The 18,148-nt window shown below is 42.0% G+C and overlaps 2 protein-coding genes across 2 annotated transcripts; one reads left to right on the top strand and one right to left on the bottom strand.

The window, feature by feature from the left end:
- Positions 1-5,465: 5,465 nt before the first annotated feature.
- NDUFB2 (NADH:ubiquinone oxidoreductase subunit B2) lies at positions 5,466-14,544 on the bottom strand. The gene is made up of 4 exons (XM_068124107.2): positions 14,268-14,544; positions 12,143-12,278; positions 6,301-6,385; positions 5,466-5,609 (listed from the first exon to the last, which is right to left on the bottom strand). Exons 1-3 carry the CDS (start codon positions 14,360-14,362, stop codon positions 6,302-6,304), a joined length of 315 nt encoding a protein of 104 aa, XP_067980208.1. The 5' UTR covers positions 14,363-14,544; the 3' UTR covers positions 5,466-5,609; position 6,301.
- A 521-nt stretch (positions 14,545-15,065) lies between these two features.
- LOC144893232 (uncharacterized) lies at positions 15,066-18,046 on the top strand. Its single transcript, XM_078783004.1, has 2 exons — positions 15,066-15,434; positions 16,949-18,046. The coding sequence occupies exons 1-2, from the start codon at positions 15,077-15,079 to the stop codon at positions 18,034-18,036; spliced, it is 1,446 nt and encodes a 481-aa protein (XP_078639130.1). The 5' UTR covers positions 15,066-15,076; the 3' UTR covers positions 18,037-18,046.
- The last annotated feature ends 102 nt before the right edge of the window (positions 18,047-18,148 follow it).

Consider the following 18,148-nt stretch of genomic DNA (forward strand, 5'->3'; position numbering starts at 1 on the left):
AAACATAAATGCAAATTTCACATGTGGAAAATGTAAGTACACCCCGACATTTATCACTACTTCAAATACCTAAAATTAGAATCAGGTGCACCAGCTCAGGTGCAAATGATGAGAACATCGTTAGAGAGGATCTTGGAGGAACCTGTCTTATTTAAACCTCAGACATTTAGTTTGGTTTACTCTTTGTTGTTGAAGTGTGCGGCGTCACCATGCCGAGATCAAAAGAGCTCTCTGAGGCCTTCAGAAAGAAGGTTATAGATGCCTACATGTCTGGGAAGGGATTTAAAAAGATCTCCAAACAATTTGAAATCAATCATTCGACTGTCCGGAAGATCATCTACAAGTGGAGAAGATTCCAAACAACTGCCAACTTGTTCAGGCCAGGCCGCCCCAGCAAGTTCAGCCCGAGAGCAGACCGCAAGATGCTGAAAGAAGTCTCTAAGAACCCCAGAATGTCATCACGGGACCGTTGATGACTGTTGATGTCAAAGTGCACGAGTCTACCATTAGAAAGAGACTGCACAAATTTGATCTACATGGGAGGTGTGCCAGGAAGAAACCTTTGCTGTGGAGAAAGAACATCAGGGCAAGACTAAAGTTTGCCAATGAACACCTAGGCAAAGACCAGCACTTCTGGAACAATGTGCTCTGGTCAGATGAGTCAAAGGTAGAGCTATTTGGCCACAGTACCAGAAGACATGTTTGGCGAAAACCAAAGACAGCATTTGACCACAAGAACCTGATACCAACTGTAAAGCATGGTGGTGGAAATATTATGGTTTGGGGCAGCTTTGCTGCATCAGGGCCTGGGCAGCTCACCATCATAGAATCCACTATGAATTCTTCATTGTACCAGAGGGTGCTTGAGGATAATGTGAGGCCATCTGTCGGAAAGTTGAAGCTCAACCGAAGGTGGACCTTGCAACATGACAATGACCCTAAACATACCAGTAAATCCACCAAGGAATGGCTGAAAAGAAAGAAATGGAGGGTTCTGGAATGGCCAAGTCAAAGCCCGGATCTAAATCCCATCGAGATGTTGTGGGGGGATTTGAAACGAGCTGTGCATGCAAGAAACCCCTCAAACATCACACAGCTGAAAGAATTCTGCATGGAGGAGTGGGCAAAAATTTCTCCCAGTCGATGTCAGAGACTGGTAGACAGTTATAAGAAACGCCTACTTGAGGTTGTTTCTGCCAAAGGGGGCAATACCACCTATTAGAGCCAAGGGTGTACTTACTTTTTCCACATGCGAAATTTGCATTTATGTTTATTTAAATTATACAATGGACTACAAAATGTAAATGTTTCATGATATTTGTTATATAATATCACCTTTATCTATCAATATTGTTGAAATGAAGATCAAATAGCTGTATGTTGAAATGTGTTGAAAAAGTCAAAACTTTACATGGGGTGTACTTACTTTTTCACGTGACTGTACATTGAGGTTGTGATATTAAATTAATATGTACACGGTTACTCGGTTAGGAGCATCAGGATGAGCGAGTCTCTAATTCTGTCGTGGCCCTGACTTTGTGAAGCCGGGGGTATACCATCCTGGATGTGCGGGATCTCTGTTATCCCCAAAGTAGCAAGGTATCCCCAAACTTATGTGTAAACACTCTTACTATGCAACTAGAAAATGAAATTTGATGCGAATGCATCGATGGATGTGCCTCCACCAACCTTAGATATCAACCCACTCTTATGGTGGATCTCAAATAAAGGTCACATGAAAATTAAAGGTCACATGAAAAATTAAAGGTCTCATGAAAATTAAAGGTCATTGAGAGAAGCTGCAATTGGAGAGAAAAGTAAAACAGACAAAACATCAGATGCTTCTAACTCAAGTTATGATGTGCAAAATTATTGTGGAAAGGGTGCATCACCTTTGACATGTTGAACCCAAAATTGAATGTTCATCTTGAATCGCCAGGTGGACAACCCGAAAACCATAATGCCTCCGGCATCTGAGGCCGCTGAAATTAAATAATATAAATCGCTGGACAATCGTTTGACAGAGCTACCTTTGATGTAGCGAAGGTACATCGTTACTACGGTGCTTCCCGTGTTTACATGAAGTACAACATTGACGGTGCTGCACGAACACACCCACCTTGATCCGTAAAGGTCTCCTGTTTGAGATTGAGGGCTTCAAATTATTGTTGGGAGAGGAAAAGCAGCACGTCCAAGGTAGAATGACCGGATCTGAAACTGAACTGACGATCTGAGATGAAGTCGTTAGAGAAAGGAAGGTGATGACGGATTCCATGACCCTGCTTGTAATTGGAAACAATAACCTGATAGACCTGTAGTAGTTAAGAAGATCCGTCTTTTTGTAGCATGTTTGTGTGTTGTAGTGATGTTCGCTAACTTGCAGGTAGACACAAACTGACCCAGAGACAATGATCACGTGATAAGAACAGACACAAACTGACCCAGAGACAATGATCACGTGATAGGAACATAACAAGGATGACCAAGATCAACAGAGGTGATTTTAACACAAATGACACTGATGTCGCCTCCGCCTGTTGTAGAATCGGAGTCGGTTTTGAAATAAACCTCTTCACCTCCTCAAGGGGGGAAAAAATGTACATTAAAACGTGTGGCACGTGCGGGACATGGTGCGTTTACATGTAGCAGGTACGTTGTGGGTACATGGTGCATTTACATAGAGCATGTATATTGCATAGTGTGGGTACATGGTGCGTTTATACAGACTTGGCATTTAATATGGAATTTTTTTTTTTTCTTGACTTGGGTTTACTTTCTTAACTCAGGATATCAATCTGGTGAGTTTCTTTTACACTTTGGTGATTTGTTAAAAGAACCATGTCACTGATTGTCTGTCGCAGCAAGAAGTCAACAACAGGATTATATCACAGGTGGCGTGGCAAAATGTACGGACAGGTGCATTTGATGAATGGCTTCACAGTCGGGTTTACAAGGGTTGTTGCGTTCTGTATTAGTGGAAAACAACTGCTGCACGTCTCCAAATGTTATTGCCGCTTCCTCTGGAGATGGTCCGTCAACTCGACAATGCTGTTTGTCATGGAGTGGTGGCTTTACGAAATTACGGCATGAAACAGCGTGCTATTGCTCGGCAGTATGGCATCACTTAAGGTCAGGTGTCAAAGATCCTGAAACGAAATGCTCAGACGGGTGTCCCTACTCCAATACCGAGGCCAGGACGCCCCCGCGGAACCACAAGGAGGGATGATCACCAGCTGCACCGGTTAGTCCACAATGGCCGTACCAAGTCAGCTAATCAGCTTAGGGCTGAGTGGCAGCAACTGACAAATGTGCCTGTATCCAGAAGGCTAGTCAACCAACGACTGGTTCAAGCAGGCTATCGTGCCAGGCGTCCCCTGAGAAAGCCACGCCTGACCAGCCAACACCGCCAGCGCCGATTGCAGTGGGCCAGAAAGCACCGTCAATGGCAGCCAGGACACTGGAATCACGTGAAACAAATATGACGGCCGAACCACGTGACCGATGACGTCATCTTTTTTTTTTTTCTCCACCTTTTTATCCCTACTTGACGCTCAACAAATTTCATCTTGATCAGATGAAGTTTTGTACTTGTCGAATTATGACATCATAATGGAGGAACCTATGACATCATCATTAACATATGTTATTCCACATGGAGCATTTGAGTCCGTTTGATTGTTTGTCTGTCTATTTGTTTGTCCGCACAGAATAAATGATTTTCTCTGCAACCGTCGGTCCGATTGACCGGAAATTTTCACCATAGGTGCATCTCCTCCTGTATAATTTTTTAATAATAATGACGTCATAGGTCACATGGTAGGGCGCCATCTTGGAAAAACCGAAAAGTTTGCACCTCTATATCTCTGAAAGTGCTGCATAGAAAAAATTGAGACATGGCTCATTGTAAAGACCTCTCCATGGGGAATCAAATATGTTAATGATGATGTCATAGGTGCCTCCATTATTACGTCATAATTAGACAATTACAAAACTTCATCCGATCAAGATGAAATTTCTTGACCGTCATCTAGGGATAAATTGGGGGAGAAAAAAACAATTATGATGATATCGGTCACGTGGTTCTGCTACCATCTTGTAAAAACCGAAAAAGATTGCACCTCTATATCTCCGAAAATGCTGCATAGAAAAAATTGAGACATGGCTCATTGTAAAGAACTCTCTATGTGGAATAACATATGTTAATGATGATGCCGTAGGTGCCTCCATTATGACGTTATAATTTTACAAGTACAAAACTTCATCCGATCAAGATGAAATTTCTTGAGCATCAGCTAGGGAAAAATTGGTGGAGAAAAAAAAATATGACGTCATCAGTCACGTGGTTCAGTCGCCATTTTTGTTTTACTACAAAAGCCTTCAAAGCTACTGAAAACACGTCCTAGCGAGGGTCTGCAATCTGATTTCTCTTTCTTGTTTCAATTGAATTATATACTTGGACACTGTAGAACACAAATCGCCCTTTTTGGCACTTTCATTTGCAGTACCAGTAACGTACTTGGACAAAATATTACAACATTTTACATCATCTCGACCAATCAAATTTTCTGCTTACAGACCCCGCCCATGTCCTTTATTCTCAAAAATGTGGGGGGGGGGGGGGGGGGGGAGGTGGGGAGTGAGGAATTATTATTATTCAAGCTACCAAGTTGCAAACCATGATTCATTCCTTTATCGCTCATGAAGGGCAAAGCATTCTGGGTAAAAGGACAGATATTACACTTGGACAGGTCCATGGACAAAGGTTCGAGGAACGGGGCAAAGTTTGTTGCAAAAGTGAAGTATTTAAAACCACTTTAAGTGAACCACTTTTTTTTAACCAAAAGCACTTTAATTTAAAACCGAAGGATGCTCGGTATAAGTATATGATGTTGACGTATGGAGTTCATCTTGTAAATATTTTAAGTGTTTATGCGTTTGTTTTTGCGTTATTCTTTCAAGGCCCAACCGGAGCACCGAGAGGCCCCAAATTTTGGGTGTACGTTCTTCAGAACCAGGACAAGGTGTTAAGCTGCCACATGCTGGCTTTGATGTTCGTTTAGAAGCTATACAAGGCCACTATAAAGTGTGTATTGGAATGTGGGGTCAGGCAGTGCTGCCTCGAGCCCACAGGTAAAAGGTAGCCACCACGAGGTCAATGACCTCCACAACTTTAGGGCAGCGCAAGGTAGCCCCTACTAGTGACATTACAAGCGGTACATCAAGATATGCAAAAGTACGTGGTTGTATTGTCAAATACCTTTTTAATGGTCGTATACAGTACCCTCCTCACAATACTAATACATGAAACTTGTGTTCCTTCATGAACGTTTGTGGTGATTATGACATTTCCGAGATCAAAGCAGGCCCACCAGACTGAAACGGCGTAATGCCAGCAAGGCGCACTGCATCTCAAACAACCATGGTGCTTGAGGTGGAGGAGGAAGAATCACAAGAAGAACGACATGTCAATGAATGTACATTTTATTTTAGAATTCTTCACAACAGTGGGCAAGGCAAAAAAAGACGAGTCAGGACAGAGCTGTTGGTTGGCACGCACACACGGTGCCTCCCGACACAAGAGGAAGAATCGTATGGAGCGCATGACGTCTCTGGAAGCATCAACATCACGGATATGATATCAGTGCCAAAGTTATGAGATCCACAAAATACCTTTTCCCTTTACCTACAACTTCATGACAGAATAGGAATGTTTCATACATGCAAACTATCCACAGATCTTTGGTGTATTTTGCTATAATATTGTTATGTATTAAGGAAGGGTACAAGGTCGAACAAGTATTGTTTGGTGTCTAATTAGGAGAAGAAAAAAAAGAAAAATATATATAGTCATTCATTAATCTACGGTGAAACGGTTCCTGGTCGTCATCTGGGTGTGAGCGGAAGCAGTGGTTGACCTCAATGACCCCTCCCCAGCCCCCCCCCCCCCCCACCACCCCGATGACCTCCAGGATTCCTGGGTATCAGTTGTGGGGCACCGTCCATCCCTTTGATACAATCAAATCGGCCTCCAGTCGGCTCAAATATGCACACAATTTTGAAAACACAGTGCACCAGTACAAAACGAAGCAAATTTCCAAAATGTCTTCGGGGTACAGTTTGTTCAGTGGAATAATTTCATTGGCCAAACCCCTTGAAGTCGAAGCAACATTCTCAGCTTGATTAGATATTTTGAACGATTGTTAAAGGCAACAAAACAGCTTATTTCCCACCAACAACGATTGGACCCCTTGGCTGATTGAAGGAAATAGTCATGGAATAGATTGTGGTTGTAAAGCCTACCTCATTCATCCTTAATATAATCATCGGGTGGGATTCCCAGCTCTTCATCCGTCCACTTGGATGGATCCGGGCACACAAAGTGACCCTGTTCACACAATGCACAGCACGAATGAGTTAGTACAAACACAAGGGGAAAAAAAATGTTTTGTTTCAGGTTATCACCAGCTTAAAAAAAATAAATAATAATAATAATAAAACCCAGAGGGGACAGTGGGTCACCAGCTTAAAAAATAAATAAATAAATAAATAAAAACAGAGGGGACGGCGGGTCACCAGCTTTAAAAAAAAAAAAAAAAAAAAAAATAGGGGGGGCGGCGGGTCACCAGCTTAAAAAAAACAAAATAAAAAACAGAGGGGGTGGGGGGTCACCAGCTTTAAAAAAAAACAAAAAAACGGGACGGCGGGTCACCAGCTTAAAAATATATATATATTTTTAAACCAGAGGGGACGGCGGGTGGTCAGTTCATCGCCGTAAACGTAACAGTGTGTGTGAGCTGTATTGATGGGTATGGGGGTTGGGGGAGCGAGAGTCCCGATATACGAGGAGTAGCGACAACTTGCAATTTGAAGCCATTTTGTTTCCATCAAGTGTGGCGCACCGAACCTGCGCCCATTGTGTGTGAAGCGTAACGTGTCCGTTTTCTAATCAAGCTCTCTTTCTCTGCGCCCAAAAGGAAGATTATATCAATTAATGCTTTCTTTTCGTTCTTCCAACGCGTCGGAATAATCATGCAATCAGACAGGAATGATTTAACCTCAAAGCGTATCGCAGAAACCGTGGCGAAATGAAGTGTAATGGCAGAGCAAAGGTTCACACTCATGAGTGCCTAATTTGAGCGAGTGAGTAGACGAGACACATCGGTAGTGACAGAATGCACAAATTTGAAAGCAGTGGGAGAGGGAAAGTGAAAGAGAGAAATGGAGGAAAACCATGTACGCCAGATGCGCAATCCGTCAAGCGAGTAGAGAATTAGAAAAGATAACAATTGTGAGTGAAAAAAAGAGAGAGCTTGCGAAGATCGACTGCGTGTCCTGTCTGTGGGAGATCCTTGGCTGCTTGACAAGGGTGATACAGGGTGGTTTGTCATTGTTGTTGTTTGTCTGTAAGCAGGATATCAAGAACTTGTCGACGGATTCGGACGAAACTCTGTGTACAGGTTGGGTTTGTGACAAGGACGAACTCATCAGATTCTGGTGAAAATCTGCATCCGGATACTCACATGTTTTCAAGTGATTCTTCACCATTGAGACATAGAGCAAAAAACGACATATAACATCATATTATAATAGAGCAAACGTATATGGTTATGTCGTTATGTTTATATACGACGAAAACGTCTTCTTCTTCTTCTTCTTCAATTAAAATTAACACCCTCTTAATTAACCCTCTTAATTACGCTTAGACTGCTGAGACTCCTCAGACCTTTGATGACCCTTTAATTCCCCGAAGACCCAAGACACCCCGAAGACCCAAGACACCCCGAAGACCCAAGACACCCCGAAGACCCAAAAAACCCCGAAGAGCCAAAACACCCCGAAGACCCAAAACACCCCGAAGACCCAAAAGACCCTTAAATACCCTAAAGAACCAAAAATACCCCAAATACTCTTAAAGACTCAGAAGAAACAAAAGATCCTTAATACTCAAAAGCCCCTGAAGACGCCAAAGATCCAAAAGACCCAAAATACCCTTAAAGGCCCAAAGGATCCAAAAGACCATGAAGACCTAAATGGCCCTGAAGACCCAAAACACAATGAAGACCCAAAACACAATGAAGATCCAAAAGACACCGAAATGGTCAAATAACCCTATCCCTCCGAAACGACGTGTGGTGAGGCGCCACGTCATGCTCGTGATATTTTTAAAAAATTATGGATGACTTGTGAATAAACTTGGTGGATGAGTTGGTCAGGTGACAAGAACAAGCCGATTCGATTTTGGTTCAGGTCCGGATCCAGATCGCGCCCATCAGTGGATGGAAAACCTAAACTGTTCAGCCTGGCGGAGGTATGCTCTCTACCGAGTGCCGTTCTAGTTTATTTTGTATTCTCATCAAATCTCTCATCTTCCATGTTTTCCATTTTCCCACCGTTGATTAATTAATAAGCTATATTTATCTTTTCTCGTTTTCTCCCACTCTTCTGATTCCTCAATGACATTATCTATCTATAATTCCAGTAATCTCTGTTTGTTTGTACGTTTGTACGTTTGTTTGTTTGTCTGTGACCGCTGTTTCTCGACAACTACCGGTCCGATATACTTGAAACTTGCCAGGTATATTGCTGGGGACCCGAGGATGTGCCTTTTCAAGGTTTGAAATTAATCGGACAAGTACTTACCGAGCTATGGCGATTTAGCCGTTCGCCGTTCGCTTTGGCTTTGCGAATGGACCAAACCATTCATGTAAATAGAGGGGGGGGGGGGGTGTTCTGTGGTCGTTCGCTTTGGCTTTGCGAATGGACCAAACCATTCATGTAAATAGAGGGGGGGGTTCTGTGGTCGTTCGCTTTGGCTTTGCGAATGGACCAAACCATTCATGTAAATAGAGGGGGGGGTTCTGTGGTCGTTGCGAATGGACCAAACCATTCATGTAAATAGAGGGAGGGGGGTTCTGTGGTCGTTACTGCCACGTGGTTTCAAAGTTTTTTTTTGTTGTTGTTGTTTGCACGCATGTTTTTTTGCACCCACGTACGGGCACGCCCGAGGATGTTTACACACACACACCCCTACACAAATTTTTTTTTTTTTTTTTTTTTGGCAAGGAACGGGCACCCAAGTACGGGCACGTCCTAGCTTATATATAGTACGGGCATGCCCTAGTTCGGAACAAAGACATCAACAACTTCAATACAATATACTGCTTTACTACAAAATGATGCCGAAAGCAAATGGATCCTGACTTATTACTTGCACAATCGAAGATTTTTCAAGTATATTGGTCGGCTGTGTTTGTGGTTCTGTCTGTCTGTCTGTTTGTCAACGGCCTACAGGTCACAATTTTCAACCGATCTTCACGAAACTTCACAAAGTGGTAGAGTTGGTCAAAAGCAAGAAGCCTATTGTTTGTGGGGGCAATAGGTCAAAAGGTCAACATAGGCCAAAGGTCACCAAATTGCTAAATTTCTAAAATCCTCAATTTTCATCCGATTGACTTGAAATTTGAAGACCACTTGCATATCTGGTCACTGAATTCAACCACCAAGCATTTTTGAGGTCAACATAGGCCAAATGGTCAACATAGACCAAATTTCTAAAATCCTCAATTTTCATCCAATCGACTTGAAATTTGAAGAGGACTTGCATATCTGGTCATTGAATTCAACCACAAATTATATTTTAGGTGAACATAGGCCAAAAGGTCAACATAGGCCAAAAGGTCAACATAGGCCAAATTTCTAAAATCCTCAATTTTCATCCAATTGACTTGAAATTTGAAGATAACTTGCATATTCCTCACTCACCACATTCAAAACATCACTCAAGACCCACCTGTTCAGCACTGCATTCAACATTCAACCCACAGCATTTAACCCCTGACTATCACTTCTCCTTCTCCCTGGTGTTGGGCTAGCGGCTAGGGTGCCGGCTTAGGATCCTAGGATCCTGGGTTCGAATCCCGGTCAATCGCTGAATTAACGCCAGGGGGGTTGACTCAGCCTGTCATCCTTCCGAGGTCGGCAAATTGAGTACCAGTTCACTGGTAATTCCCTGCTTGTCGTTAAAGGCGGCAAAAAGGGTTGGCGTCAGGAAGGGCATCCGGCCGTAAAACATTGCTTCAAAAAGGGGACCGAAAAACAACAACAACCACAGTTCCCGAAAAAGGCCAACCCCCGCTTGCGGGGAAAAATGGCCTCTAAAGGTGTTTTTTTTTTTGTTTTTTTATCACTTCTCCTTCTCCCTCCTTTTGCTTTAAATATTTCCCTATTGATTCTTGTCTTTTTGCAATTGTTGTTTTCATGTTTTGTTATGCATTATGTTTTGCACTCTGTCAAAGCGCCTTTGGGCTTCATGAAAAGCGCTATACAAAATAAATGAATTATTATTATTATTATTATTATTATATCTGGTCACTGAATTCAACCACCAAGAATTCTTGAGGTCAACATAGGTGAAAAGGTCAACATAGGCCAAATTTCTAAAATCCTCAATTTTCATCCAATTGACTTGAAATTTGAAGAGGACTTGCATATCTGGTCACTGAATTCAACCACCAAGTATATTTAAGGTCAACACAGGCCAAAAGGTCAACATAGGCCAAATTTCTAAAATCACCAATTTTCATTTGATTGACTTGAACTTCTGAGGATTTATATATATGGTCACTGAATTCAACCACCATCTATTTTTGAGGTCAACAGAGGCCAAAAGGTCAACATACGCCAAATTTTTAACATCCTCAATTTTCATCCGATTGACTTGAAAATTGAACAACATTTGCACATTGAGTCACTAAATAGGGAAACTAATTATTTTTGAGGTCAAAAGATCAAAGGTCAACTCAAGGTCAACCTTCCAAAATCATCATTTTTCATCTGAAAAATCGTCACTTTTCATCCTGTTGACCCGAGCTTTGATCAAGATTGTAAATTTTTATCTTCATGAAATGGACAATTTGCTGTATCGTTGGAAAGCCTGGTGTTGGCTTAGCGGTTAGGTTGCCGGCTGGGGATCTTGGGATCCTGAGTTCGAATCCCGGTCGATCGCTGAATTAACGCCAGGGGGGTTGACTCAGCCTGTCATCCTTCCGAGGTCGGCAAATTGAGTACCAGCTTGCTGGGATGAATGATCCCGGTGTGTACCCCGATTTAGAATAGGTACACCGTATCCCTGTGCATCGTAAGAGGCGACTCAGGGTTGGCGTCAGGAAGGGCATCCGGCCATAAAAACATTGCCTCAAACAGGGAACCATGATTGTCATGGGGCCCGCAAGGCTAACCCCCGCTTTAGCGGGGAAAAATGGCCTTAAAACGATCATTCATTGTTGGAAAACTTTTTTTGGGTGGGGGGTGGGGGGGGGGCGGTGGATTTTGCAAGTATCGTGCTACGCATGACGTCTTCTTGTTGTGCTATTAACCATGTCATGGACCATGACATGTTATTATCTGATGGTAACAACAACACTTGGACTAATTCTAATAAATAAATAAATAAATAAATAAATAAATAAAACTTGCGTTGCACACACTCATGACTTATTTACTAATAAGCTACTTTTCCAGGATGTTCTTGACATGTCAAATTGTTTCGAGATGTTTCCATGATGATTTATATCTGTTTACGAGTTAAACCCAACTACCAATTACAATATGATTACAACACCACACAAATGTACACACACAGAACCACAACTTACCTGGCACAGAAACCACCCCAACGTCAGTTTCCATTTCAGAGGAATAACTTTTTTTCCCAATTTTGTTTCCTTCCGGCATCTGCAGAGAATCTATACATTTAGAAAGTCTTCTCTGATCGATTGGGGCATCCATGGCACAACGTTCTGCCATTTGAAATATAATGATGACCTCTCAACTATTGTGTGCTCATTCAATGAAAAGAAAATGTTGACCATTACCCACAGGACCAGAAATTTCCAAGACGTGCCATGTCGCTACTCCTAGTATGTAGAGAATCTAAGGGGAGGTCTCCCCCCCCCCCCCCCCCCCGACCATCTTTATCTTGCCTGCCCTCGAGTTCTTCTAACAAAGCATAACTGAATAAAGCCCAAGGTAACGATCTGTACATGTTTCCCATCAGGTGGCTAACCAATACGTCCGTTTACATTTAGCCGAGCTGCAAGGACGGCACAGTGCACACTGACATGTAAGCATCATTTCCACTTACATATAGTTCCTCTGGAGTGTGCCACAAATGCCAGAATATCCAGAACCACATGAAGCTCGACAGGAACATGCCGAGCCTGTTTGCCTTGTGATCCGGGTCAGGTGCTTGCCGATAACGGAGAACCATTTGCCCGGCACTGCATTAAAAAAACAAAAACAAACAAAAAACACAAAGTCCATGAGTCAGAAGCAAAACAAGACTGATAAACTGTGTGTGTGTGTGTGTGTGAATAAGAGAGAATTGTGAGGCGCGCGCACACACACACACACACACACACACACACACACACACACACACACACACACACACACACACACACACACACACACACACACACACACACACACACACACACACACACACACACACACACACACACACGTTGAATCAGAGTGAAAACGTGACACAGATGAGTTCACCAATACCAGATGTATTATATAATTATATGCGAGTGTCAAGTTTGTGATCTGGCCCTTTTGTGTAAATTATGTGATCCCGCCCCTTTGTGTAAAGTATGTGATCCCGCCCCTTTGTGTAAAGTATGTGATCCCGCCCCTTTGTGTAAAGTATGTGATCCCGCCCCTTTGTGTAAAGTATGTGATCCGGCCCCTTTGTGTAAAGTATGTGATCCCGCCCCTTTGTGTAAAGTATGTGATCCTGCCCCTTTGTGTAAAGTATGTGATCCCGCCAATTTGTGTAAAGTTTGTGATCCAGTAACTTTGCGTAACGGTTGTGAGCCATTCACTTTGTGTAAAGTTTATGATCCCACCCCTGTGTAAAGTTTATGATCCCACCCCTGTGTAAAGTTTATGATCCCACCCCTGTGTAAAGTTTATGATCCCACCCCTGTGTAAAGTTTATGAGCCCACCCCTGTGTAAAGTTTATGATCCCATCCCTGTGTAAGGTTTATCATCCCACCCCTGTGTAAAGTTTATGATCCCACCCCTGTGTAAAGTTTATGATGCTACCCCTGCGTAAAGTAAAATATGCTCCCACCCCTGTGTAACGTTTATGATCCCACCCCTGTGTAAAGTTTACGATCCCACCCCTGTGTAAAGTTTATGATCCCACCCCTGTGTAAAGTTTACGATCCCACCCCTGTGTAAAGTTTATGATCCCACCCCTGTGTAAAGTTTACGATCCCACCCCTGTGTAAAGTTTACGATCCCACCCCTGTGTAAAGTTTATGATCCCACCCCTGTGTAAAGTTTATCCCACCCATGTGTAAAGTTTACGATCCGACCCATGTGTAAAGTTTACGATCCGACCCCTGTGTAAAGTTTACGATCCGACCCATGTGTAAAGTTTACGATCCGACCCCTGTGTAAAGTTTACGATCCGACCCCTGTGTAAAGTTTACGATCCGACCCATGTGTAAAGTTTACGATCCGACCCCTGTGTAAAGTTTACGATCCGACCCATGTGTAAAGTTTACGATCCGACCCCTGTGTAAAGTTTATCCCACCCATGTGTAAAGTTTACGATCCGACCCATGTGTAAAGTTTACGATCCGACCCATGTGTAAAGTTTACGATCCGACCCCTGTGTAAAGTTTACGATCCGACCCATGTGTAAAGTTTACGATCCCACCAATGTGTAAAGTTCGTGAACCCACCGGATAACGCAAAGGAAAACGTCACTTGGCCCATCACGGAGCTGCACTGCACATTATCCTCCCCCTTTCCCCCGCCCCTATCCCCATACCGAGCGACAATATAATGATGGGAATGAAACGAGACTGCACACTTCATTGGCATTTGGCAAGCACGACACCAACTGAGCACCCGGTCTACGAAGAACCTACGACCTGCATAAATCGCGCAAACCACAACAATATAAACTAAAAGAGCAGATTGAAGGTCAAACTTGGCAATCTCGCTAACCAGACGTAACAGCAATTTATCTCGTTTGCTACAGAAATGCAAACGAAACGTCACTTATTAAATAAAAATACAAAATATTAAAGCAACAAAACGCCAACGGGAGGCTTCAGGAAGCCGACGACACTCTCGAGCTGCTGCCGTTGCAAATCCAGGCAAAAGCGCCTCGCCCGGGCCTACCTCGACGGAGCAAAATAATGAAGTTAATTCCGAAAAAAACCTCCTGCGTGTCACCAACACGTACTTTCGTGCGGGGACTCGCTGCGAGGTGGTGGTGGCCAGTACCCGCGATAGGTAAATGTGACGGGCACACAAGCCAAGGACGCCTGAAATCACCATGACGGCCTGAAAGGATCCTCGACTTGTTGTTATGGTTATGGATAAGGAGGGGAAGCCAAAGGCAAGCAACGATATTGAAACTATACACCGCTTAATATTTCAATGTGACATCACGACGACCACTTTTTATATCAAACGAGAAGAGACCGCGGCACAAAATTCCGTAGAAAACCCTCCCTTTTGAAGCGCTGCTCGCATGCTTCCGGAAGTTTAAATATTAGTAATATTGTAAATCTAAGACATGGGGATTGTGAATATGACAGGTTCGTGTTTAGCTTCAACTACATGAACTTCAAAATGCCGGTGAGTGGTCAGTGTGTGTGTGTGTGTGTGTGTTTGTCCGCTCACATACTTGCCTACAGGTTACAATTTTAAACCGAGCTTCACCAAATGTTAATAGGCCATGGGGCATACCATTAAAATCCACTTTTTCGTGCAACAGGAATGGGGATTACTTGATTTATTCATGAAAATCAGCAAAATATTCGTTCCATTCGATATAATAATGTCCCCAATAAATATACCTGCACATTAAAATACAGTACAAATACAGAAAGAATTTCGATTAAAAAAATCAGGTTTAAAATTCGCGGACAAGGTTGTTCACGTGATAAATTCAGCGAATGAGCGCTCCAGATACGTCAGGTGCCGCGTGCCGTAATTGGCCAATCACGCAGCTCATACTAAGCTCCGTTCGGTAGCTGACAAACCAAGATGGCGACGCCCATTGCTTCGGCAGTGACAGGAAAACCTGTTCAATTTTCGTCCAAATTTTGCGTGATGCATGTTGTCCATAAAACTAAAAGCCATTTCATTCAATTCAATGATAAAAACTGGGCCCGCTTTGTTGAATTTGCGAGTAAATGGTTGCTCTATGACTGTAAAGAACGCGATTTACTGGCCGACTGTGCGGTAAAGCTGGGGCTTGATTTTGCCGATACACAATCCTGCATTGAAGCCAAACCAGAAAATCCCAACATTGGCTACCATTATGATTGTTCACGTCGCTTTTGTGACATCAGTAAAGTGAACAGGCTGAAGGAGAAAAAGACCGAAACATCTACATCTCATGGTAAGTTAATATGATTATGTAGTAATTTTTTTAGTAAGCTTTAAGTTTAGCCAAAAGTTTCAATTGTTCTGCAAACATAGACATGATCATGATGATAGAATCTGATCGTGATGATAGAATTCACATTACATTGCCATATATCATGATCAAATAAATCATCATGCTTGATTCAAGCAAGTTAGTAACAAGTTCCGGAAGATTTGGAGTTGGCCTTAGAAGAGTAGTATCTTCAAATTCAATTGACAAATGTACAGCAGACTCAGCAAGTCATGCATGATGAAATGTACATTTTATGATTTTGTTTATCTATTTCAAGACTACAATTTATAATACAAATCGTACTATTGCAAGCATGCTCTTTTACTTTAGTAATAGTATCATGATATGTGGGGATATTGTGGTTTATGTCATCAGGCTCATGTCACACCTCATTACAGTTTTTAGGATCCACAAAGAATTAAGAAATAATTTTGTACATGTAGACTACACATTTTTACTAAATTGTACGGTAGGTACTTCTTACTGTCCTGTAAATGATGGTAATAAAAAGTATGTTTACCTTGTCGGAGAAGTTGTTAAAAAAACCATGATTTGATATTTGTTACTAAAAAAGACAGATGTTTGCAAAATTTTAAACTCTATAATTATAAACAATAAACACATGTTGAGTTTATTTTTATTTTGTATTTTTGTTTTGTTGTTTTTTTGCGCGGTGGTCATGGTCATTAATATTTTTACTAGCAAAGCGTGTACAAATGTATAACAAGGGATGCACCAATAGATTCTTGGGGGGGGGGGGGGACATGGAAGTTTTTTGAAGAAAAAAAACGTCACCTACTATTGAGGCAAAAAAGAAAATTTACTCACTGATCTGAGTAGAAAAACAACAACTGAATATCAATGAAATACATTAGATATGAAAAAACACTTTGCCGTCTTGGTGGCGGAAAAAAAACCCCACTGTTTTTAACAGTTCCCGAGAAATCCTTGAAGACGTCGGAGCTATCGACAATTAAAAAAAATAACATGTGGACTTTGTTCTAAACAGTTTCTCAAAAAATCCTGGAAGACGGCGGAGCTATCGACAATTTTTTGTGCACAGTGTGCATGTATACTTTTAAGGTGCAAATGTTTACTTGCACAGTTACTTTGAGTGTGACCGCTATTTTGTCAATGCATGGATGATGCTGCCGGCTTTATTTGGGGCAAATACCAACGTGAGATGGCACAAGTTTTTATTGTTGCATCAAATTGCACGTTCCATCCCATGATATCCTAAAGGCCAAACAAAAATATAATTGTTGTATTATTATTTTTTTAAAATATATTGTCAGAAAAAATTGGGTATACAAGTAACTGGAAGAAAAAAAATGAAAACAATTGTGTATATTTATGTTTAGACAATAATTCAATGGTTGGTAGGTAGGAAGAAAATAAATACATGTTTCATATTTGTTGAAAAAAAGTTAAATTCTAATCACTCAAAATATGTTTCTTCCTTCTGTTTAATGCAGATGCCGGGACAGACATGAACGAACTTGACGATGGTCCAGTTGTAGTTAGTGAAAGCAGTGGAGAGCCCAGCAGAAAGAGAATGTTGCGTTCCTCAGATGCAAACAGCAGCCAAAGAGATTGGAGCAGGCGACATATGTTTCCTGAAGAGTGCATTTTCTGCCATAGCAACCAATACAAGCGCAGTCACATCTCAGGAAAGAGGTCAATGGTAAGGCTAGTAAAATGTGAACTCATCAGTGGAGGTCAACTTCTAAAGGCTGCAAAAGCAAAAGAGGATGTACAAATGCTGCATCAAATAGAAGGGGAGGACTTGGTTGCCAGGGAGCTTCAGTACCATCATGGCTGCTACAAGAACTACACAAGATTTTTGAGTAAACCTGGCAAGCCATTGACCCCAGTTCAAAATGGCTATATTGATGCTTTTGACAAATTCAGCCAAAACACCATCAGAAAACGTCTAATTATAGGCAAAGAAATTCTTACATTGAGTAAACTCAATAAGATATTTATCCGCGCCATTAAAGATGTCAGCGGCATCGATGCACCATATCGAACATGGCATCTGAAGACGCGACTACAGAAAAGCTTTCCACAGTTAGTCTTCATCAAAGCCAAAAGTAGAAACATGAGTGACATTGTGTTTAGTGAGTGTCTATCAGCAGAAGATTTGGCCGAGGACTTGGTAGACGATACAGCAGGGAGTTTAACAGATGACAGCACAGATAATGAAGAGGAGAGTATACCAACTGTTTCAGAATCCAAAGTACCACCCACAAATGACGACTTACGCATGCTGTATAGCGCTGCACTTATCATAAAGGCTGCTGTCTCCAATAAGCCATCTTCACCACCACCATGGCCACCTACTTCTGACGACCTAACAGAAGATAAAGTAAAGGCAGAGGTTCCTTTTCAACTGTTCAACTTCCTTGCTTGGCTGATAGGTGTATCCAGTGAGCCGGATGGTGCAGACTTTGTAGAAGTTCCAGATGACAAACAAAGAAGGCTGCTATCAATTTCGCAAGATATAATTTTCTTGGCCTCAAAAGGAAAACGACCCATGCCAAAGCATTATGCAGTAGCATAAAAGGAGGTCTAGAAACAATATCACAATCAATTTTTTTAATTTTACTCCTCAAACTATCCAGAAATAAAAGAAAATGCAGTAACGTATAGTTGATGAATATATATTTACTTGC

Source organism: Myxine glutinosa, chromosome 8 (genome assembly GCF_964187855.1).
Source record: "Myxine glutinosa chromosome 8, kmMyxGlut1.1, whole genome shotgun sequence".
Lineage (NCBI taxonomy): Eukaryota > Metazoa > Chordata > Myxini > Myxiniformes > Myxinidae > Myxine > Myxine glutinosa.